This window comes from Lethenteron reissneri, unplaced genomic scaffold (genome assembly GCF_015708825.2).
Source record: "Lethenteron reissneri isolate LAM-NWPU_2019-01 unplaced genomic scaffold, ASM1570882v1 scaffold_1863, whole genome shotgun sequence".
NCBI lineage: Eukaryota > Metazoa > Chordata > Hyperoartia > Petromyzontiformes > Petromyzontidae > Lethenteron > Lethenteron reissneri.
The window spans coordinates 129,365-153,349 of NW_026891623.1; the positions used below are offsets into that span (position 1 = coordinate 129,365).

Genomic DNA, 23,985 nt, shown 5'->3' on the forward strand with positions numbered 1-23,985 from the left:
TCACGAAAGCTCCAAATGTAAGATCGCCTCCACCTCCCCTCTGACCCCCACCTCCCCCTTTCTGCCGGGTGACGTCACCCCGAATGGTTTAATAACGGGACGTCACGGCCGCTGATGACGTCATTTGGGATGTTTACGGATTTACGGATGTGATGTCAGGAAAGTGTTTTAAATTATTTGAGGTGTTGTTATATTTGATGGTGTCGTAAGACTCGGGCAACGTTACGTTAAAACAGCCATAACTTAATGGTTAATTGAATGTATCAGTGCACCAAAAATATATTAAAGTTCACGTTCGGTTGGTGACGGCACATCCGGATAAGGATTTTAAAGATGACGGATGTGACGTTTACTGCTTTCAAATTTTACATTTAAAATGTGTTTAATTTTTCCTAATTTAAAATTACTATTTTCTGCATTGTAAAAACAGATAGTATATTAACTAACATTAACGAACATGCCGGCGAGTCACATATTTAGCCAGAAACAACGCTTGACGACCATGACGTCACGATCTCTCCGCATTATTCTAAAACATGTTTTTACCCAATTATTACCGATTTTCCTTTAACCTTTGATATATCGAACCTGTATATTTATCAAGAGCTTAAAAAGTAAGAATTTTTCTAAAACATAAACTTTAACTTCCGGGTTAGTGAGTTTTCCAGAGAAATGTTCCGAGCCAAAATTAACGGATGGGACGTCACTAAACATTGCAAATAAGTATTCGATAACAATTAGTTTAGTCTAAGTAATTTATTAGTACTGCTCTATCGTTCATTCGTGTTTGAGTAAAACAGACATTTGAATACGAGTTACATTTGGTTGTGTTTAAATGTAAAAAAATCCAGTACAGTCCTGAACTCGAGCGCCTGATAGTGTGACGTTACATCCGTCTATGCCCGCATCACGTGACCCCCCCCCCTCCTGAGGAGGCCAAATTCAGAGGAATTCTCAACGCGGCAGTCCGGCCGCGCTGCTTCGCGTGGCGAGCAAAGTCCCCGCGCCGCTGAGGGAAGCTCGAGCCTCGGGCATCGCACGAAGTCGCTTTCCTCGCAGTTTGGGTGAATTTGTTTATTTTGCTGTTTTAAAAAATCGCGGGAAAAAAGTTCACCGCGTGTGTTGCGTGGGGAGCGGTGGCGCAGTGGTTAGCGCGCCGTGTGTGTTGCGTGGGGAGCGGTGGCGCAGGGGTTAGCGCGCCGTGTGTTGTGTGGGGAGCGGTGGCGCAGTGATTAGCGCGCCGTTTGTTGCCAGGGGAGCGGTGGCGCAGTGGTTAGCGCACCTCCCCGAGGTCGACTGCCTCAAGTGAGTACCGAGTGTGTAAACTTCGCCACTGGGGAGACGAGGGCAGCTGGGCGGGATGGTGGTGGCCACCCATCGCTCGTCACAGTGTCTCCCTGTATCTCCTTGTAACTACACCCCAGTGACTGAGTGGGAGATTGATGGAGGGGAATGGGTGGGTGAGTAAATGGTGACATCACAACGGCGCTTGTGCCAGGCTAGGTGCCGTGCGGACCTTCATAGTTGCTGCTACTCGCTAACAGCACTTGTCCCACCAGTGGGGCTATACGGGGGATTTTTTTTTCTATGCAGGACTAAGACTCCGAATTTTCGCATCTCTCCGTGGAAGGGAATGGAGCTGTGGTGACCTCGGCTCACTCACCGCCTCCTCCCCCGCGATGTCACAACACGGCGATTACAACGAGGTGAGGCTACGCAGCCAGGGTCTGTCCACTGCTGGATGAGTTGTTGCTGATGGCATGAAACCATACGACTAGCCTCACGGTGCACCGATCCTGGTACAAGCGCCGTTGTGACATCACCCACTCAAACTCCCTCACCCAATTTCCGTTTTCGCTCACCTACTCATACCTACTCACCCACCCACTCACCTACTCGCCCATCCACTCACCCACTCAGTCACTAGGGTGTAGTTACACACCAGGAGTGCCAGTGTTTGGAGACACTGAGCGATGCAGGAAGATACTGGGAGACACTGACATAAATTAGACGATGCTGAGAGACACAGGGAGACACTGGGAGACAATTTAAGATATTGAGGCAATGATAGATGGAAGGCGATACAGGGAGACACTGGCACAGGAAGAGACAGGTAGATTCTGGGAGACACGGGGAGACACTGAGACGCAACATCATACAGAGGGATACATTGAGGGGCCATGGAGGATACAAGAAGACACTGGGAGACAATGGAATTAAACGGGGAGACATGTTTACAGGCAGTATCGTACCAGGCAGATATCTGTGAACAGGTTGTAACATATCAGGCAGTTAGGTATTTAGCTGGAAGTCTAAAGATCTTTCATGTTACGAGTTATTCATTGTGTGACAGATAATCACATGAGTTGGTGCAGTTTTTACCATATTAACTCATACTGAGTCGTGACTGTCATTCAATTTGAATAGTCAATGACATATTTATTTTCTCGTTCTGACCACTGAAGAGTAACGTTTCTATATTGATGGACACCTTGTCCATGTATTTTTCCTTGAGTCAGGACTAAAACGAAACTTTTTGTTTATTTTACCAGGTAAGGTCCACTTCGCTAAATAGCTATTTTTTTCAAAGCGACCTGGCCACAAATGATAGCTCTACGACGTGGCTTATCACGTGGACATTTATAGAAGCCAAATACTCTAAATGCAAGTTGTTTCTAAATGCTAAGGAAAAAAATTGAGGATCTGTAGAAAAATACACGGAACCTCAGGGAAAGAGACACAAACTCCAAATATGCAGGCATCAGGGTTGGGATCAAACCCACAACCTGCATACCAGGCGAGGTAGTGAACATCTCGCTACCAAGGTGCCCCAGAATGTAGTGCAATACACAGACAAGCTGCACCGTACATCAGAAACCTCATACAGTTCAAGCAAAACAACGGATCACTTCGCTCCACACCCCAAAAACACTCCTCCAACCACCAACAACCAAACAAAACCACGTGGTTGGACAGATCTTTGTTATCTGCAGCACCAAACCTCTTAAACAACTTAACGGCTGCATAACGCTGTGTGGAAGCTACCTGGTCTGATTCCCCACACAAAGCTTTTGGTCTTCTTGGTTCTTTCGGTAAAGTCACGTAGAAGGGAAGTAATAAAATAATAAAAATAAAACATAATAAAATTATTCTCACGACGTTTCGGCCACAACGCAAGCAGCCGTCCTCAGGCGAAGAATGAAACACCACCAAGCTTGGAGCGTATATTTAAGCTGGGTTAGAGGGGGGGAGGTGGGAAGAAGAGCGCCTAAACAAAATAATTTGCATATCAAGAGGAATTCAGCATATGGAAAATGCGTAGGAGGTGGGCGGGGGGGGGGTTCCAAATCAATACTATGCCCGTGCATTATGCAGGATTAGCAGCATCAAGGGGGGGGGGGGGAGGGGGTAGCATTAACAAAGGAAAGCAATGTTAATAGTATGTAGCTTGTGTTTGGGCATGAGGTGGCTGGGCATGCGGGCTAGATGACCCAGCCAACGCAGCCTTTCCTTTGTTAATGCTACCCCCTCCCCCCCCCCCCCCCTTTGATGCTGCTAATCCTGCATAATGCACGGGCATAGTATTGATTTGGAACCCCCCCCGCCCACCTCCTACGCATTTTCCATATGCTGAATTCCTCTTGATATGCAAATTATTTTGTTTAGGCGCTCTTCTTCCCACCTCCCCCCCTCTAACCCAGCTTAAATATACGCTCCAAGCTTGGTGGTGTTTCATTCTTCGCCTGAGGACGGCTGCTTGCGTTGTGGCCGAAACGTCGTGAGAATTATTTTATTATGTTTTATTTTTATTATTTTATTACTTCCCTTCTACGTGACTTTACCGAAAGAACCAAGAAGATGAATCCCTGCAGTCACGAAAGCTTTAAATCGAAAAAAGCTTTTGGTGTTCTTGGCCAGTTATGCATTGCCTTCTATATGCTTGCGATAAATATGGACCCCCCTAATGGAACATCTTTGCCGGTTAGAAACATTTAGGCTGGCCTGCCAATGATCCCTTCTGGGTTTAACCAGGCTGTATTGTATGAGGAGCTCACAAATCCTTGAAAGATCTGGACACAGTCTTATCGGTGAGCTCCCCCGGCAGGCAAGGCTGCGTTGGCTGGGTCATCTAGCCCGCATGCCCAGCCACCTCATGCCCAAACACTTTTGCGTGGCTGGATTAAGGTGGCTAAACGGGCATGGCACGGGCTAGAGAAGAGATGGAAACACGTTCCTTCGGAGTGGGCAGGTAGGAACTTGGTTGGACAGTGCATTTGTGCACGACAGACAGACAAATAATCCCTGGTGGGCAGTGTGGAACCTGTTTTTCCTACCTGTAATATGCATTGTCATATAATACTCCGTAAAGTATTTTTTTATTGGGGGGGAGGGGGTTAATTTATATGCTTCATGTTAACCTAGAAATTTATTAATTTGTTTTATCTTTTACAAGGAATACATTTGCTTTTTTGGACAAACTGAATCACCCTAAGGCTGGGAATGTTGAAAGAAACACGAGGCAAAAAGATCCACTTTTTTCTTTTCAAGGCTTCCATTTTATGAATGGAGCCACCCTCCCCCAGTTCCATTTTGTGAATGAAACATCGCCCCTCTCATTGGCCCGAGTCGCGGCGGTGCCCCCCCCACCTCTAACCCCCCCCACCACTAACCCCCCCTCTACCAACCCCAACCCACCGCTCCCATTGGTCGGCGAAACCCCGCGAGCTCGATTAATGAAATAATTGTATTCGGCGCCCCCGAGCCAATGGGAGGGCTCTGGTGGGGCGGGGCCTGGTCGGGCGGGGCCGTGGTATGCACGACAGACAAATAATCCCTGGTGGGCAGTATGGAACCTGTTGTTCCTACCTGTATGATCATGGGACCTCTCCAGTATCAACATATAAGAATGGGTTTTACCCTTTCTGGCAATTAAACAGGTGTTAAGATGTTTAAACACCAAACTGAAACCTTTTGCAAGGAATCATGTCTGCATTAACCACATATGCATTGTCTTTGAAACTGATTGGTCCACACCAGAGACAACTTTCTTTAGAGACTAGTCTCAAACAGTGTTAGACTAGAGGGCGCCAAAATACGAACAGTATAAAAACTGCACTATCAGGACATTGAGAGCTTGGGGTGAGCAACTACATCATGGGACCGTTGAATGCATATCCTACCAGAGTATGGTTTTTGTTTTCATGTTCACCACACGTATGTGTGGTTATTGCAGACATGATTCTTTGCAAAAGGTTTCAGTTTGGTGTTTTAACATCTTTACACCTGTTTTATTACCAAAAAGGGTAAAACATATTCATATTTATGGAATGATGTTATAAAGAGGATATAGAGCTGAGAGGACTTGCTGATGACCGGTACCAATAGTGTCAAGATTGGCCTCTGGAGGAGGCTCATGAAGGATGCTGCTGGTCAGTTGGAGGCAGTTGCCCTCCATTAACAGAGGAGGGCAGAGGAGCAACACTCACAACAACAAGCAGAGCGCCGGGTGGCTAAAACACAGCAAGTTGGCACAGTAGGGGACACAGTTGTTGCATCTTCTAGTTATCTCAGTCAACCCATGGCACCCCTGGATTTGTTACATGATCTCCTACCAGTGACCGGTCGATACTTCACGTGGCCTTAAAGTGCATATATCCTTGCACAGGCACCGCGGTGACGCCACCGCCACTTAGTGGCGAATGGCAGTTGTCTCTGGGAGTCTGTGTGGGGAGAGGTGGTGCAGGGGATAGCGCTGCACTGCGCTGCAGTTACCGCTCTCGAGCAACAGTGCCAGCAGATATCCGAACCAGTTCTGGGGCTTCCCTAGGTCTACAACCTCACATGAGTGCCTGGTGCAGTGTGTTAACATCACCACTTGGGATACTAAGGCAGGCGGGATGAGTGCTCAGCCACTACTTCGTGTGCGGTGCCAGCCTACATCAGTGCTCCATAACTGCACTTACCCCAACATCGTTTTTCAGGCTACATGGGGAAGTGTTGTGTGTGTTTGTGCGAATCTCATTTGGGTCGCCAGGTTCGTAGTGCAGTCAGCTGTGCCACCGCTCTCAACTCACCCACTCACAAAGTCACTTTTGCACTCATGTTCATTTAATTCACCTTACACTGTACTATGAAGAAGGGCCAAGGGTCATTGCCTTAAACGTCGCTTGTTATACATTTGTTAATTTTAAGGCCACGAATGTATTACAGTTTTGTTTGTTGTGTTTGTGCACCACTGGCAACGCATCAAGTAATTAGTTTTGAGGCTACCTGGGTGATATTTGTTTTGTGATAGGAGGAGGAGGAGCTGGTGACTCGGAGACCAGAGACAACATCAATCAAGTCTCATTATACAGTCTTCGTCACAACGGTTATACACGTGAGTGTCTGTGCGCACGTCTACATGTGCAACGGTTGTCTCTCTCCCCGTCTCTTGCTGTGTCTCTGGCTTTCCTGTGCCTCTCGCTATCCTGTGCCTTTCTCCGCTGTCTCACTCTCTCCCCGTGTCTCTTGCTCTCCTCGTGTCTCGCTATCCCCGTGTATCTCTCCCCATGTGTTCCCATATCTCTCTCTCCATGTCTCTCGCTCTACCTGTGTATCGCTCTCCCCATGGCTCTCCCCGTGTCTCTCGCTCTCTTTCCATGTCTCTTTCCCCATGTCTCTTGCTCCCCATGTCTCACTCTCCCCATGTCTCACTCTCTCCCCGTGTCTCTCTTTCTCCCCGTGTCTATCACTCCCTGCCAGTGCTCCTGAGTTGACGGGGGCCATGGTTTAAGTGTTCACCTCTTATGATCAAACCCCCACTGGAAGTGCAGCGCTCACCACTTGCTTTAGCCACATCTCCTCCACCTCGTCTGTGCCTATGCCAGGCTGTGGCACAGACGCGGGTATCTCTCCCTTATCCTCTGTCATCGGCCATCGTCGCTTGCGCACCACCTATAGATGCTAGCGCGGAGCAGGGAGAATGGATTCATGGCTCTGCTGCTCCTTCCGTCTCAGCCGGATTCACTGTACGTTTCCGCGATGGCGCCAGGCGATGTGAACGCTGTTTCGGGCGGTGGACGCTCCGGCTCTGAGTCTCTCGTCGGCCCCTTTGGTGCCATCGTGCCGAGTGTGAAAATCCCGCTTCTCTCGAACTGCGTTGATGGGGCCTGTTTGCCACGGGCTCTTTCCCACGTCTTGGACGTTCACCATCGGACCCGAATATCGAACGTCGATGTCCACCGTCGAAGAAAGGGACCACGTTTCTCTCACCCAGTGATGAAAAACGCTGTCTCGCAGCACCAGGAAATACCGATCGCCGCTAGCAGAGCAAAAAAACTTGACACCTTCGTCAATCACAGCACTGCGTCCTTTAGAGGACTTGTAAACAACAGGTGACGTTTTGGGCAGTGGGACCACCTTCATAGCTGATCACCAGTTGCGCTCATACCTCAGATCGCATGACATCTCCCTACTATGCGATGGAACCTGCTATCTCAAGACGATACGTCTGTACAGACAGGATCCTGAGCGGTATGTACAGTATAGTCCGACAGTCTGCTGCTGTGCATAGAGCAAACACATCTCCTACGCAACGCTCTTTACTTTTTAGTAATTTTTCTTAAAATTTAAAAAAATTTTCCTTTCGCTATGTCTGAGAAGAGGATATCTGATGGACATGCAGATTTTTCTTTCTTATTTTTACTTAATAAATGTTTGGAAAAGGTATGTTCAGTTACAATAAAGGAGTTATTTATCTTGGTAATTTTTTATGGTATGTAAAGGGTTCCTAAGAATGGAACCCAATTTACAACAATGCACCTATGGGAAATATGGGTTCGACTTATGACGGGTTCGACTTGTGACCATCGTCCAGGAACCAATTAGATCGTAGGGGTTGCCTGTAGTGCAGACTACAGTCGGTTTACTTATCTGGTCCATAGTTTGGGTTGCATGGCCACAACCACACCACTGTGGCTTGTCTCTGATTTTCCTGTTGATTTTCAGATGCAGTTGATGGTTGTGCCAGTGTCTTTTGAGGATTGTCAGAGCCAGGTGATCCTATTTTTTTTCCCAGACAACAGAGGAGGAAACGTGGATTATCATCAGGAAGCTGGCCAGACGTGCAGCCAATGGAGACGAGGAGGTCACCTCGGCTGTTGATGTCATCAGGCAAAGAGTCTGGTGCTCACTATTGTGTGTGCGACATGGCAGAATGTCGAGTGTTGACAAATCTGAGCGAAAGCCAGGGCCGATCATGAAACGTTCTCTCTGATGAAGCTGAAGAAGACCAAGCAGCACAACAACCACTACTCCTTTAAAGCCACTTCAGCTTCCTGCAGAATAAATGTGGTCCATCCACTGTCACGATGGTCAAGGAAGACGGCTCCCCCTGCAGCTGTTCTGAAGAGCTTTGGGAAAGAGATGGACGGAGGGTTTGTTACCTTGCCCTTGAGAATTATTGAACGGATCCATGTGTGGAGCTTCCGTAATGTGGCAGTCCGTGTGTCCCAGACCCTGGGACAGAGACTAACCGAACTGCCGGGTCACATCTCGCAAGAACCAGAGATGAGACGCTGGCCAACCGCGACTTGCAGCTCTGTGTCTGGGCCAGGTGCCATCCATGGCGTCGCCATAGTCCACTCACCCTGGTGGACACAATGGTCAACATCCGATGATTGACTCTCTCCCCATGTCTCTCTTTCTGTATCTCTAGCTGGCCGCTGTCTGTCTCCTTCTCTGGGCGTCTCTGTCTCCGTTGGCCTCCGAGCTCCGAGTCAGTCGCTGGATCGCGTTTGGGCGGATCACTCTCTATCTGATCCACTCCGTCTCTGCGTGGAACGTCCATTGCTCACTCAGCTGGGCTCGCGCGCAAGGGCACTTGAGATGGGAGAGGAAGACACGGAGACACAGAGACACGGCCATGATGATCTTCAACACAGGTGAGACACAGAGACATGGGGAGATAGAGACACTGCCTTTACGATCCTCAACGCAGTTGGGATTCCATGTCTCTCCCCATGTCTTGCTTTATCTATATCTCTATCGTTCTCCCTGTGTGTTTCTCTCTTTCACTCTGTGTTGTAACTTACTGACCTGCCCCTACTGGAAATCTATGAAAAAGGGCTTTTTAGCGCATTGCATTCCTCCAATCTAAGTAAGGTTCTGATCCTGATGGGTCTGTCATCCTATGTACATCTCTCCCTTTCATGGGAAGAGTAAAGATGGAGTGGAACAATTTTTATGGAGATATTGCCTGATGTTTAAGGGAATTGAGGGGCTAGACAGTAAAAGGATATGGCGCCACAACAGGCAACTACAGGGATGAGACTCCCGACTCGTGAAGCTGAATTAGAATGCTCACAGCACCACTGGGTGGACAGGTTCCTGAACCCCTGCAGCTCATGCGTGTGACTAGTTGTTAACTACCTCGCTTGATATACAGCAGGTCGTGGGTTCCATCCCGACCCTGACACCTGTATATTTAGAGTTTGCATGTCGTGTGAATTTTTATCCGGGTCCTCTGGCTTTTCCCTCCACATTTAGAAACACTATAATTTTGGTGGCCTATGGCCGCCTTATTCTACCTCCTACGGAGGTTGTGTGTATATATACGCCTCAAAAATATATTTTTGGGGGGTGGGGGGGGGGGGTGAAACTTTTTTTTGGAGGGGGGTCGACAATTTTTGTAAACCTGTTGAATCAATCTTGATTTGGATTCACTTTTTACCCCCATATCTGGGGGGGAAGTCTACTTTCTGTAACTTTTTGGTTGAGGCCATCTGAAAGGCTCTGCAATTTAGTTGATGGACAATAAATTTGGCTGCTATCAATTTCCATGTAATAAGCCACTTCATTGAGCTATCATTTGTAGCCAGTTCGATTCTGATAAAGAGCTAAATAGCTCAGTGAGCCTTACCTGGTAAAATAATAATAGTTTTTAGATGGTGTGATCAAGAGAAGGGAGTTGAATGGACGTTTTAAGGGAGTTAATGGAGTTGAAGGGCAGATAAAAGGGGTGGTAGTGCTATTAAGAGGCAGTTGAGCCTGGGAAGAAGAGAGAGCGGCTGGGTTGAGAGCTCTATATAAAGTTATATAATAATATGCGTCAGTGACAGTAGACATGCTACCGATTATTCCAAGCGTGGAGCAGTGTATTTTATACCCATTTGGGTTCAAAAGTGCAATATGGTGGGAGTCTTTTTTTTATATTAAAACCTTGGCGATATTACAGAGGTGAAGCTAAACGTGCATACACACACGGACATCCCCAATGTAGCCTTTGTAATAATAACACCAATAACGATAAAAAAATCAAATAAAACACACTTTCTAACTCGCTTATCACGTCGGTTTTCACATCCAATATCATCGATAATACAGGATGATATTGGTCGTGAGGTTGGGGGATATTAATGAATGCATAGAAATTACTGGTGTATTAATTTCCGTTTGGGCTATTTATATGGTAATAAACGTGCATTATGCATGTACATTATGCAAGCCAATTGTTCTTGTACTTCCTGTTGATTGTTTGTACTAAAATAGCCGTACTAACGGTAATCCCTATTGATGTATTCATTAATCCCCCCCCCCACTTCGCGCAAGAAGAGCACACAAGTGTTGTCATCACATCTACCCCTCTTTAAGGAACGAAACAGGAGGATTTCTGCACAAATTTGGCTGTCGCCTGATGAAGCTCGTTGTAATTACTGGTGAAACGTTGTACTCAGATTAATATAAGTAACTGTTGTGGCTTTGCTCTCCAAGCACATTGGTGTGCTGTACTAGTAATGAATTGGCATGTGCTGTTTACGTGAGTAACCTTACTAATTGGCTGTGTCGGGTGTTGGCGGGTTTGATGACATGTTTATATATTTATACAATCTAACCAAAAAAAACCTGTTATGGATAACTCACTTATATTTCACAAATCACGCATTTGTTCAATTGAGAGATCAGACGTGCAGAGCCAGGGCTCAAAGTACCTCCTCGTATGCCAGCCTGACCAGCAGGTAAGCTGTTGCTTTAAGATTCGTGGTGCTTGTGTAGGGACGTTGTGGAATGCCTCCTGATTTATTTTTCTACTATTTATTGCTCATCTTGGTACACGAGCACTCAAAGGGACAGTGAATTGCTAATTGGCTAAATCACTGAGTCCTTCACAAAGGGATGCTGTGGCTGGTGCAGCCACAGAGAAAAGCTGCTCAGCCAGGACAGTACTGGTTGTGGGAGTAGTGATAAGCAGAATGTTAGATGTGCTACATAGGATGCAGCGGTTTGCTGTGATTAGTGGGGTGGAAGGGTGGAGAGGTATGAAATGGAGATCTTGAATAAGAGCTCGGTGGCAGAGGATGGTGATTATTGTATTGGATCCATGATTTGATGGGGAGCCAGTGCTGAGCTTTTAAGTGAAGCCATGGAAGTCATGGCCGCATCTGATTTGCAGGGCAGCATGAGACAGGTGGTTTTGAAGCTGATTTACTTCGTCACAAAGTGTTTATTTTTCTGTTGTCTCAGAGTAAGGATGGCATTGCACTATAATCAAGGAGAGTGCTGATAATGCAACAAGCCAGAGTGTTTGCTGTGGCTGAGGGCAGCGTTGGGCGGATGTACCATGAGGCCCTGAGGTGGTCATTCTATATCTTTGCTGTGTTGGGTACGTGGTTTTCGAGTGAAAATTAGGAGTTTCAAGGTTATACCGATGATTTTCAAGTAATTTAAGAGACCGATGGTGGAGCCAGCGATGGTTGATTTTGAGGGAGCGACACCATAATGAGCCACAGTCTGTTGCCTAGAACAAGGGCTACATACTTTTGAGGGTTTAATAGAAAGTAATTTGACCTTAACCAGCGCAGTAAGTTGGAGGTACAATTGGCAAGGTTGAGTGGACCCTGATCGGAGTTTGTAGTGGAGTGGAATGGATTGTCAACAGCGTAGGTGTGATAGCTTATCCCGTGACTATCAATGTGGTGACCGTTTGGGGAGATGTAGAACAATAAATGTGAAGGACCCAGGACAGAGCCCTGAGGGATGCCGGCAGTAGGTGTCGTGACTGTGTTGAGGACTTTTAAACACTGAGAGCTGTGCCTTCAATGAAACTCTTGTGGTTTAAAGTGACAATTGTCAGTTATGTTGAGGCTTATTAGGGAAATCTTTTAGGCTGATTAGGGAAATCTTTGAGGCTGAGATGTCATTGATCTTGATGAGTGCAGTCCTGGTAGGTGGTGTGGGCTGGGCAGTAGGCAGACTTTTGAAATAGATGATGCCCATCTTTAAATGTCTCCATGGCCTTGCCCCACCTCATCTCGCCTCTCTCATCTCCTTGTCACTCCTCCCTGTGCCCAATCCTAGTTTCAGTCTTCCCTCCTTGCACTCCTCCACTGGAATCAACTTCCCTTGTTCATTAAAGATTCCCCCTCCTTCATCTCCTGTTCCTTTTTTTATTGAGGCAATGCGCTTGCCCATTACATCATTGCATCACGTTGTGTCGCGTGTTCGAACCTTCGACACGAGCTAAACTGGTTATAGAAATCAGGGGGTAGAAAGATGGGGAGCAGGCCCGCTGCCCCAAACAAGACGGGGTGCCACTGGGGAGAGGGGTAAGGTAAGTATTTAAGTAAGGGAGAGGGGGTGAAAAGGGAAGGAACCAAAGCGCCGAAATAAAAAGAGGTGCCGAGACAGTGATCCTATTGTTCCTCCACCCATCCGAATCCGTCTCCCGTCTAATACATAGGGGCTGTACTTTTTATCATCTGCCCCTGTCTCCCAACCCGCCATCCGGCTAACTTGTTTTAGATGTTGTATAAGAGGGGACCATCTGGCCTCAAATTCCCCCTCCTCGCCCTGAGTCTTATGACTTCTTAGGTGCTCCATACCCACATGTGCTAGGAGCATACTGTACCACTGCTTCCATGTGGGTGGTTCTTCCAATTAACCGGAATCTCATTCTGTTCCTCTAACGCCTCACCTCTTCTCTAGTGCCTATTAACTTCATTCCCTTCACCACTCCACTTCTTTCTGTACCTCCCATAGCCTCTTGTCATCCCTTAGTACCCTCTATCGCAGTCACTCATTCCTCAATCCTTGCACACTCCTGTGATCCTAAAAAATATATTCTGTCATTTTTTTTTATTATGACAAGCGCCTTCAGTGAAGGCGCTCTATGTAAGTATAAATAAGATAAGATAAATGTTGGGGGATGAGGTGATGTGATCTTAGATTCTGACAAAGGATAGGCATTCCAGGAATTTGGAGATGGTTGATCAGTCGGTAATGAGTCTCTAGTTACCAGTGGCAAAATATAGTAGTAGGTTTTAACCCTTTTAAACTGGTACAAAACTGACGCATTTATTCAAGGCATCATGTTTGCAATAACCACAACACAAGTTTAAAAGGGTAAAAACCTACTACTATATTTTGCCACTGGTAAAAGAGATCTCATAGTGTAAATGCTTACCCCGAGCTCCCAATACTCTGATATTGCACTGTGTTTGAGTTGTCCGCCTACTGGTGTCATCTGGTCCAACACCAATGGGGACTAGGCTCTAAAGAAAGCCGTCTCGGGTGTGGACCAATCAACTTCAAGGACAGTGCATATTATTATCATTATCAGAGTTGCTTCTTTTTGTTTGCTTTTTTGACTACTTGTGTTGTGGTTATTGCAAACATGATGCCTTGAATAAAGGTGTCAGTTTTGTACCAGTTTAAAAGGGTAAAAACCTACTACGAGTCTCTAGTTTTTATGGTCTTCGTGGTCAGACCTTTTTGTAGAAGTATCACTTGGCTCAATTTAAGTGATGGAGGCCAAAGACTGGACTGGAAAGAGGGGTTACCAACATGAGAAACCATTCTTGCAAGTTCACCAGTGCAGTGCTTGAAATCACTATCTGGTAGGAGATCTGTGGGGGCCGTTGGCCCCCGGGGTCCCTCCCGCCTGCATCCCCTATTCGTTTACGTTACCCCACCTCCCTATTACCCGCTACGGTTTCGCCGGCATTCGAACGCGACACCCCTACTATTTACAGCCTCGCGCCGCGCTCCCACGCTGCGAACATACGTGCGCACATCATCATCAATCAAACGCCGTGCTCGCAGTATAGCCCTGTGCGGCACGTTACCAATGCGCATCCGTATCCGACACGTAACGAACGTATGCGCACTCCCACACACACACAGCTTTGCACGGCACTCACTCTTGCGCCGCTCTGCGCCGCGCTGGCCGCTCACGTTACGATCGCGCACCTGGGGTACGCCGATTTCGCACGACGAGAGCTTACGCATACACCGTACCACACGCGTTCACACTTATAACACGGGATCACACGAGCACACGCAAGCGGGGCACGCGCCGACACAACGACTCAAGTTGCCACCGCCGTGCGCGCGAGATAAACCGTACAACAATGCGCAGCCGATTACGCACTCGAGCCGCGGGGCTGGGGGTCAGGAACTCACCACCGCGCCGCACTTTACGCACGTAACGAGCACACGCAAGCGGGGCACACGCCGACACAACGACTCAAGTTGCCGCCGCCGTGCGCGCGAGATAAACCGTACAACAATGCGCAGCCGATTACGCGCTCGAGCACACGCAAGCTCGCACAAAGCTAACAGCTTCACTGCGCACCGCGGTTTCGCACACGCGAGCGGGGTGCACGCCGACACGACGACTCGTCCCCTCCCGCACTCGCGCGTGCACGTCAACACAAGTATCGTGCAAGGACGATTCTCCTCTCACACGGCTGCGTAGGCACGCCAACACACAAAAGTGCTCTCCCCGGGCGTTAGCACACACACCTCCGTACCCGCACCATCGTACAGAGACCACGGCCTTTACGCATACAACGACCACACACCCGCGAATGCAGTGCACGCTAATACCACGTTCAAAAACACCCAACAACACGGTTTTGTTACTACGCTCGAGATTTTATTAACCCTTGTTAACTCACCGAGCCACCCGTGTGTGTGTACGAGCCAGCAAGGCGCTTCCAACCCACTCTCTAGTGGCGTGCAGCCCTATTCTATGCTGCGCTCTCTGTTACACCGCTTTCCTACTCGTCCTTACCCCTAACTAACCTTCTCCTACGGATCCTACTCTCCGCTCTGAGGTGTTGTAAGGCGCGTAATACGATACCGTCTGTAGTCCTAGGTGACCTTGCGGCGCTCAGGTCGTCCTGCAGACGATCCTGCGGCTCGCCCGATGACTCCCTCGTCGTTGACCCCGTGTCACTACTCCAGAAGAAGAGAGTTCCCTACTGCCCCTGCGTTTTCTTTTAAACTATCCACATCAAAGGCTAGGCGCCCCCGCCCCGACCGCCTTGGTCTCTCGACCAATCCTGAGCCTAGGATTTCCCGCCCTTTTGCGATCCCGCCGGCCTTTGACCTTTTGGCTAAGCAGCAGCCCCGGGTCCTGATCCTAGCTATCTGCCTTGCTGACCCGTGTTTGTGTTTGTATGCGTTTCTAACTGCGGGGCTCTCTGAGCTCGCCGTGGTCGTGCGATCTCAAATCCGCCCACGGCGCCGCAGTGTTACTTAGCCTGGGAAGGGTCCTGTCCAATTCCCTGGCCCTGAGAAACCGTGGGGTAACCCCCCGAGGGGGCCCTCGGGTGAAAACTCAGGGTAGGTGACCCGACCACAAGGCCCTACGTGGGTGCGGGTGCGTGCTTATGTGGGGGGGGGGTGATGGGGGGCAGTGCAGTGGTGGAAGCCGGGCGGCTCCCTGGCTCGGCAGAGCGGCCCCGTCGTTGTGGCACCACAGATCCATGGGAGACTAATTGTGGCCCTTTGGATCTGGATGAGGCCCTCTTTGGAGTGGAACATCTTTGAGGAGAGAGTGGAACGAGTGGTGACAGAAGGATTGGCCGTGGGTGATCACGATAGGTCGAGAGAGATGCCCTGGTGGTGAAATCTATGCAGGTGAATTTGTCATGTAATATGTACAGTGAGGGAAAAAAGTATTTGATCCCCTGCTGATTTTGTACGTTTGCCCACTGACAAAGAAATTATCAGTCTATAATTTTAATGGTAGGTTTATTTGAACAGTGAGAGACAGAATAACAACAACAAAATCCAGAAAAACGCATGTCAAAAATGTTATAAATTAATTAGCATTTTCATGAGGGAAATAAGTGTTTGACCTCCTCTCAATCAGAAAGATTTCTGGCTTCCAGGTGTCTTTTATACAGGTAACGAGCTGAGATTAGGAGCACACTCTTAAAGGGAGTGCTCCTAATCTCAGCTTGTTACCTGCAGAGAGTTGGAGACAGAGACATGGCCATTATAATCTTCAACACAGATTAGAGGAGATAGAGAAATAGCGATAGACACACAGATATTAATTATATTGTTGATTTTTTAGGTAACGCTCTTCTGCTGACAATCTGTGCAACGGAGAAGCAAGTAGAAGACCCGGAGACATGGGGGGGAATTGGAGGAGAGAGATTTTGGCTCTGGATGTGGGTCGGGATTATTTGTGCAGAATTCCTCCTCCTTTCTCCGTGTCTCATCGCATATGTGGGTGAGTGACACGCAGGGAGACACGGGGAGAGACGGGGAGAGACACAGGGAGAGAGGGAGAGACATTGGGAGAGAGGGAGAGACATTGGGAGAGAGGGAGAGACATTGGGAGAGAGGGAGAGACATTGGGAGAGAGGGAGAGACATTGGGAGAGAAGGAGAGACATGGGAAGAGAGAAACGCAGACCTGGGGAGAGCGGGAGACACACGGGGGGAGAGACAGAGGGCAGTTGTTGTTTGATATTGTTTAAGCTTGTTTACCCAGAACAGTCTCAAGACTGACTCAGGAGGGTCCTGCCATGTATTCACAGTCAGGGGCGACGCTGCTGCTGTGTGTGATCCAAATTGAGTAATTGGGTGTGGTTTGGCGAATACGAGTGCCACTGTGTGTGTTTAGCTATGAAAGGAGGAAACTATAAAACCCGGAGGAAACCCATTCAGAACATTCACTCGCTCATACGATCACTGTCACTCACTGCAGAACAGGGGATAACACACAAACTCCACCAGAGGTATCCGAGTCGGGAATTGAACCGAGGAAATTCTTGTTGTGAGGCGTCAGTCTTACCACTGTGCCACCTGCAGCCCACCAAGAGACAGGGAGATAGAGAGAGAGAGAGGGAGGGACACAAATAGGGACATGGAGAGAGGGAGACTAGGGGAGAGAAAAGGTGAGGGAGACATTGGGAGAGAGAGGAACACAGAGCCATAGAAGAGAGACAGGGAGAGAGAGACACAGACGTGGAGAGAAGGAGATGATGATGCTGATGATTTTGTCAGTGCGAGTTGTCAGATTCAACAAATCGACCCCACAATCCGACATCATCGAGAAAGAAACGGCGTCCTCCACAGCCAGCACCACCAAGTGAGATTGTCTGCCCTCTCTAAGTGTGTTTGTGTGTTTATCACCGACTTCCAAAAACACCCCACCTCCTTGCTGTTGATTTTCCTCAGTAACAATGGTGGCTGCGAGGAAATGCCATTTGCTATGCACTTGTAAATATAGATTGAAAACTAATTTCTTTAGAACTGCTTTTTGTTTTGAGTTTGTCCTTCCCTTGAACCTCTGATAAGCACGGTTGGCTACACACGGTGCAAAGGAAGTTCAATATTAATCATAGATACGTACAACAACGTCTATGGGAGTTGGCACTGGGGATTTCAATCCCGCATTTACAACGCCGAAGTGAGCGCTTGGGCGCCATGTGGGATTATACCTAAAGTAATTATACAGTAACCGTGAGGTATACTGAATTTAATTATATTCTTTGGGTCTTTTGGTAAAGCCACGTAGATAGAAAAATAATAATAAAATATGACGACGTTTTGATCGCAACACAAGCAATCACCATCCAGTGAAAAAATTGCGGGAAAGCTACTGTGGGAGGAAAAAATAATAATAGCGGGAGCGCTGCTGAGGCAGGGTGTTATAAAGGTTTGAGATGGGTGTAGCCCAAGGGTCAACAGCGAAGTGGGCAAGGCTAGAGATGAAATCTGCATGTAAATGTAAGATCGGAGGGCTGAGCTCCTCCATGACGATGAAGCTGTGGAGGTGAGATTACCATGTCAATGTAAGAAAGACGAAGCGGAGGTGGCCAATGTATTGTGAGAAATTAGCATGTCAATGTAGGAAAACCGTAAACCAACACCACATCGAGGCCAACGAGCAACGGTGGTTGTGTTAGTGAGACATTTAGCCTGTTAATGTAATGACATTTAACCTGGTAATATAACTCGGAGAGTCGAAAATAACTGCTAACATCGGCAAGTAGGATGGAAACATCACAGCCAGTTATGACTTTACCTGGTTAATAACGTCTTTCCAATGATTGCTCAGTTTGTACCCATATTCTTGGTTGAAATTGTGTCCGTGTTTATATATTTGGATGGCTTCATGAACGAATCTTTGCTCTTAGTCAGTGGGTTTGCAGAGTACCTTCGTCTTGGAAAAAATAATTTATTGTGTCCCCCACAGCGTTAAAGCATGTTCACGAACACGGTCCGAGACGTATCGCTTAGTTTCCCCAATGTAACTACTGCCGCAGACATAGCTTAGTTTGTAGACACCGGGGTATTGCTTCTCAGGGATCACATCCTTCACAGATGGGATGAGATCACGAATTTTATGTACCGTGTTGAATCGAACCTGGTTCAGCAGTTCCTCTGCTGGATTATATTTTTTCCGCCTGAGGACAACCGCTTGTGTTGCGATCGAAACGTCGTGATTTATTTATTTTATACCTACGTGACTTTACCGAAAGAACCAAAGAGTATGGATTCTTGCAGTCTCGAAAGCTTCAAATCAAGATTGGATCTTGTGTTTGCTCATGATTTTGGAAATAGTTTTGGTTACCCCTGCTATGTATGGCAAGGTGATGGTTTTTATTGGGTCCTCAGACAGTTCTTTCCCAACGGTTGGGGTGATAGCTTCACGAATTGTGTAGTCTGAATGCATTTAATTATTTCTATCGTGCACGTAAAGGAGAATAAAACTTGAATAAAAACACCACGATAGAAGTAAAGGGCACAAGAAGACTAAATAGATGGCAAGAGATGTATGTCATAAAGTATGGTGTTTCTCTGGAGGCTCTATGTACGTAAAATATCTATATTTTTGCTTTAGCTGGTAAATAAACATCTGCAGCTCTCTTTCCAGATGTATAAAAAAGAGTGAGGCTAATGAGTAGTGGTCAGGGGAAGTAAGACGGGTGGAGCATCACGTTCCATGGCCCTGACGGGAATCGGCTCCAACCGTGGAGCCGATCTGCCCACTGACCATCGGCTTATCATCTCTAAGATACGCCTGCCATTCCTCCACTGCTGTGATGGGCGTCCACCTAGGACCCCATTCAAACCCATAGTGGCCTGGTCTCGACTCGCTAATGAGATTTGCAAGCAAGAATTTTATCATCACTTCGAGGTAGGGTTGACATCGTACACCCCTCCTGATTCTGAGGGGAAATGGGTGAGGCTCAGGACTATGGCTGCGTTTGGTACACAGTCCAGACCTCCTCCATAGACCCTTGCTCATAGAGGAAGTGTTCTCCAGATAGCTGAGAGTAAGCCCACTCCCACCGTGTACAACATCCTACCATGGAGAATAAGGAGGCTTACGGCAGCCTTCAGAGGGTCAGGATAGTTGTGTGGCGTTGCAAGGATGACTGGTGGTTGTGGGTTGAAGCTGAGGAGATGGAAACTGCGTCAGCACTTTGCGATCACAATTGACTCTTGAATTCCATCAAAAGAGTAACTTGAAGAGCCATGCCTTTCACCATCCTTTAAGGAAAGCATGGTGATCTGATCTCCAAACCCCAGGTGTTTTCTGAGCATTTTCATGCAGGTCTGTGTATGTGATAGATCTCATAGTCTGTAGATCTCTGTGTATCTCTAACTATTGCAATATACAGTATCTCTAACAATCCCTATGTGTGTCTTTGCAGGTCTATGGGTGTGAGGGAGCTCGTTGAGTACCAGGGTGATGTCATTGAGCACCTGGTGGCCCAGAATCACTGCCTCAGCCAGAGGCTCCTCCTCCTCCACACCAATCACTAGCGGCAATGCACAGCCACATGCAACGTTTTGGGCAATGGATCTACTTCGGGGCACATTTACTCACCCACTCGGTCACTCAATCACACCATCTCGGTTACTCACCCACAAACCCACACACACTCAGTCACTCACACTCTCGCACAACTGCCATTTGTCACTAAGTGGCGGTGACATCACCACGGCTCTTGTGCCAGGCAAGTTGCACTTTGAGGCCATGTAAACTGTCAAAGGCTTGCTGGCAGGAGGTCAAGGGACAGACCCAGGTGCCATGGGGTGACTGACTGAGATGACTGGCAGATGTACCAACTGTGCCAACTTTGTGTTTTAGCCGTCTGGAACACACCCACTCCAGTCACTCACACACTCACCCACGCACAAGCCCTCAGTCAATCACCCACACCTACTTGCCCAGTCTCTCACCAACACACCCACTCTTAATAACATATAATAGGCAAGGTTTTGGGCAATGGCCCTTCAGGGCACAACCACATACGGTATTATATATTTTCCCTTTGAGTGGGTGTGACTGATTGGCTTTGTGATTGGGTGAGTGAGTGACAGTGGCCGTGTGAGTAAGCGAGTGTGTGAGATGGTGAGTGGTAGTGTAGCGGTTAGCGCGCTGCGATACGAACCCGATGACCCTAGCTCGATTCCTGCTCATGGCCAAGACCAGTGGCGATTATATGAACTGGTCCTGGGCCTCCCTAAGGTCGCCTTAGCCTCATGAGTACCTGGTGCAATGTGTAAACATTGCCAATGGGGAGGCAAAGGCGGCCGGGCGTGGTGCTGGCCACCCACCCCCTCGTGTACCGTGCTGGCCTTCATAGGTGGTGCTTGCTAACAGCACTTGCCCTAACTGTTAGGCTTTATGTCGGTATTTGTCTTTGTGTGACCCATTACCCTAAAATATTAATTATTGATATCAATAAATATTAATGATAAATGTATATTGACATTGAATGCAGAGTAGAATGGGAACCTGAATTGAATATTGGTCATTGCTGAGAACACAAATTACTGAAATAAATAAATATTTATCATTACTGCAATCCCTGAATGTGAATCATGCTATTGAATCCTGAAAATGTATTGCTGAAATCAATGAATATTGACATTGATTCCTGATTAATTATTACCGAGATAACTGAATGTTGATCATGATATTGATTACTGACAAATATTGGTCACGGATCAATATATGATGATCATGATATTGATCACTAAGAAGATGAATCCGTGAGATAAATGAAACAATGGGAGTGGTTGTGGCCCTGTGCCCATGGAGAGCAGTGGTGTAGCAAACCGCGCTGCACCCGAGTTCGATTCCTGCTCACGCCCAACACCAGTGGCGATTATCTGAACCAGGCCTGGGCCTCTCCTAGATAGACTTTGCCACGAATGAGTACCTGGTGCACTGCGTAAAGCATCGTCACTAGGGAGACAAAGGTGGTCGGGTGTGGTGCTGGCCATCCACCCCCTTGTGTACCGTGCTGGCCTTCATGGGTGCTCGTTAACAGCACTTTCCCCAACAGTATGTTGAGGCTATAGGGGGCCCTTTGTTTTTCGTGCTCTGCTGTTTGAAATGCACACTGTAGCAGTACTCTGCCGAGTGTTCACCGAGGTGGCGTGTGTTCACTGACAAGTGCTCACCGCTGTATCAAGAGTTCACTGTGGTGTCAGGTGAATGGTTAATCAGCCAGGTAGAAACACTTTGTATACAGTCAAAGCCATGGTGCAAGACCTTCACTGCATTGTTAGTGGCTCAGGCCTGTGCCGTTGGCTGTCGATGGCCACGACTCGTTCCGTGCGTACAACCCGACTATCAGGTGTGTGTGGAGGTGCGAGTTCGTGTAGATGCTAGGGGTGTGTGTGGAGGTAGGGGTTTGTGTAGGGGCTACCCTACCTGGCCAATAGCCCGATTAATGGAGTCCTGTTCTGAGAGTGCATTCGGGTTTGCGATGGAACTTTAGGTCCGTGCGGGTTTTGTATTTTCAAGCATGGGATTTGTGTTTCTGGGGACGTGGCATTGATTGCCACAACCACACCTCCCATAACTTGGTGAGAGCCGCAATAAATCGCTTTAACCCCTAAATCCGTCTCTGCCCTGCTTTGTTGTGCCTGCCATACACCCTGCTCCATACTTCACTCTGGAGGACTGTTCTGTCATGTGATACCAAATTTTTATCGCAGGTATTACTCATGTTAATGGATACTGATTAGGATATTGATTACTAAGACGGATTTGGTAATGAGATCAATATATTTACATTGTGATATTAAATACTAAAAAGAGAATGATCACTGAGAGTCATGAACATTTATATTATGTATTACTGAGAATATGTTGATTACTGAAATAATTGAATATTGATCATGATATTGAATCCTGGAGATTAATAGCTGAGATAAATGTGTTTTCATCGTGCGTTCGGTCCTGGAAAGGACCGTTGGCGTGGCTTTTAGTCTTGCTCTAGAGTCTAGAGGTTAATGTTCGGTTGCCGCATTGATAGCATTCGTCGTGAATTCTCACTTAGAATGAACCGCGTGAAGGCTGCCATCTTCCACTCTGCTTCATCCAATCTGCAGCCATAGATTTGGAGTAATTATCAGCAGGCCAATACATTACAGAGTTCTGTGCTGAACTAGCACCCATATCTACAAGTGGGTCACTGCTAATAATATCTGGCAGTTCACAAATATTGGTTCCAGCGAACCTTGACTGCTGATGAGACACTGTCGATGCTTATCCAGGGTGTTGCTTATGTTGAATCAATGCTGCCGATGAGATGCACTTTCAGAAGGTTGTGCGTCCGATGTAATGAGTATAGCCACTGGTATTATTTGGAGTGATGGCTATGTGGAGGCTGTTCTGCTCTATTTTGTTTCGTGTAATGCAGCAGCTGTAGTGCGTTTGTATACAAGGCATCACGTGACTACCTTAATAACCCGCAACCCTACTCTAAGCCTTATAACAGTGCCCAAATCAGCTATTATATATTTGCCCTTGTACCGCCACACAAACACAAGCTAGTACACTACACACACGAGCCAAGGCACATTTCACCAACTCAGGCAGCACTCAACAATACAACATTATTGTGAGTCATCATGGGTGTATTTCATAAAGTTTATAATACCAACGATGATAATGATCGAATTATGAATTGGATTAATCCTAACTCTTAACAGGGTGGTGTTGGGACTCGCCACGTGGAAGGCTTCATCCATATGCTACACCAGGCCCCCTTCCAGCGCTCTCACTCTGGGTCAGCTGCCCATTCCATGTCCTGGAAACTATGGCAAGGTCATCCCATGAGGACTGCCTGGATGAAAATCAGAATGGAAGGGGCCTAGGGTGGGGCCGGCTATGCTACTGGGCTCGGCCTGTGTGTGTGGTGCCACCACCAGTGATGATTATCTGCACTGGTCCTGGGCCTTCTCTATGTCGACTAAGCCTCAAACGAGTAGCTGGTGTGATGTGAAAAACCGCTACTAGGAAAACGAAAGCGGCCTGGCGTGGTTCTTGCTACCCACTCATGTGCCATGCGGGCCTTCATATGCACTTTGCTAAAAGCCTGTTTAGGCTGGGGGGGCGGGATCTTTGTGTGGTGTCTTGGCAGCAGTCGCTCTCCAGTTCAGTCCTGGCATCTGCTGCTCAGCCTTCTGCCACCGCTGTTCGCACGGTGGCAGCCGCTCTGCTGCTGTCACCAGGGGCGGGCCTCCTTTCCCCAACCGTGGTTCCAGTGGCACCGTCGCTCCGGGAAATCGTATGTACACAAATGCATCTAAATACTCAGTGTGTTGTGTGTCGAGTGTATCAAGGAATGGTGTGGTGCGTTTGGTGTGTGTGGTAATAGCAGTCGTGGTTGACACTGATCCATGACCACCACCCCTATTGTGCGGTAGACCTGCAGTCACAGCAGCACGCGGC

At 47.7% G+C, this 23,985-nt stretch overlaps 1 protein-coding gene across 1 annotated transcript; it reads left to right on the top strand.

The window, feature by feature from the left end:
* On the top strand, positions 1 to 22,142 carry LOC133339409 (transmembrane protein 192-like). Its single transcript, XM_061547552.1, has 8 exons — positions 1 to 17; positions 936 to 1,064; positions 1,631 to 1,706; positions 6,299 to 6,379; positions 8,699 to 8,924; positions 16,346 to 16,504; positions 17,283 to 17,367; positions 19,943 to 22,142. Coding segments are annotated over exons 1-8 (870 nt in total). The 5' UTR covers positions 1 to 15; the 3' UTR covers positions 20,055 to 22,142.
* The last annotated feature ends 1,843 nt before the right edge of the window (positions 22,143 to 23,985 follow it).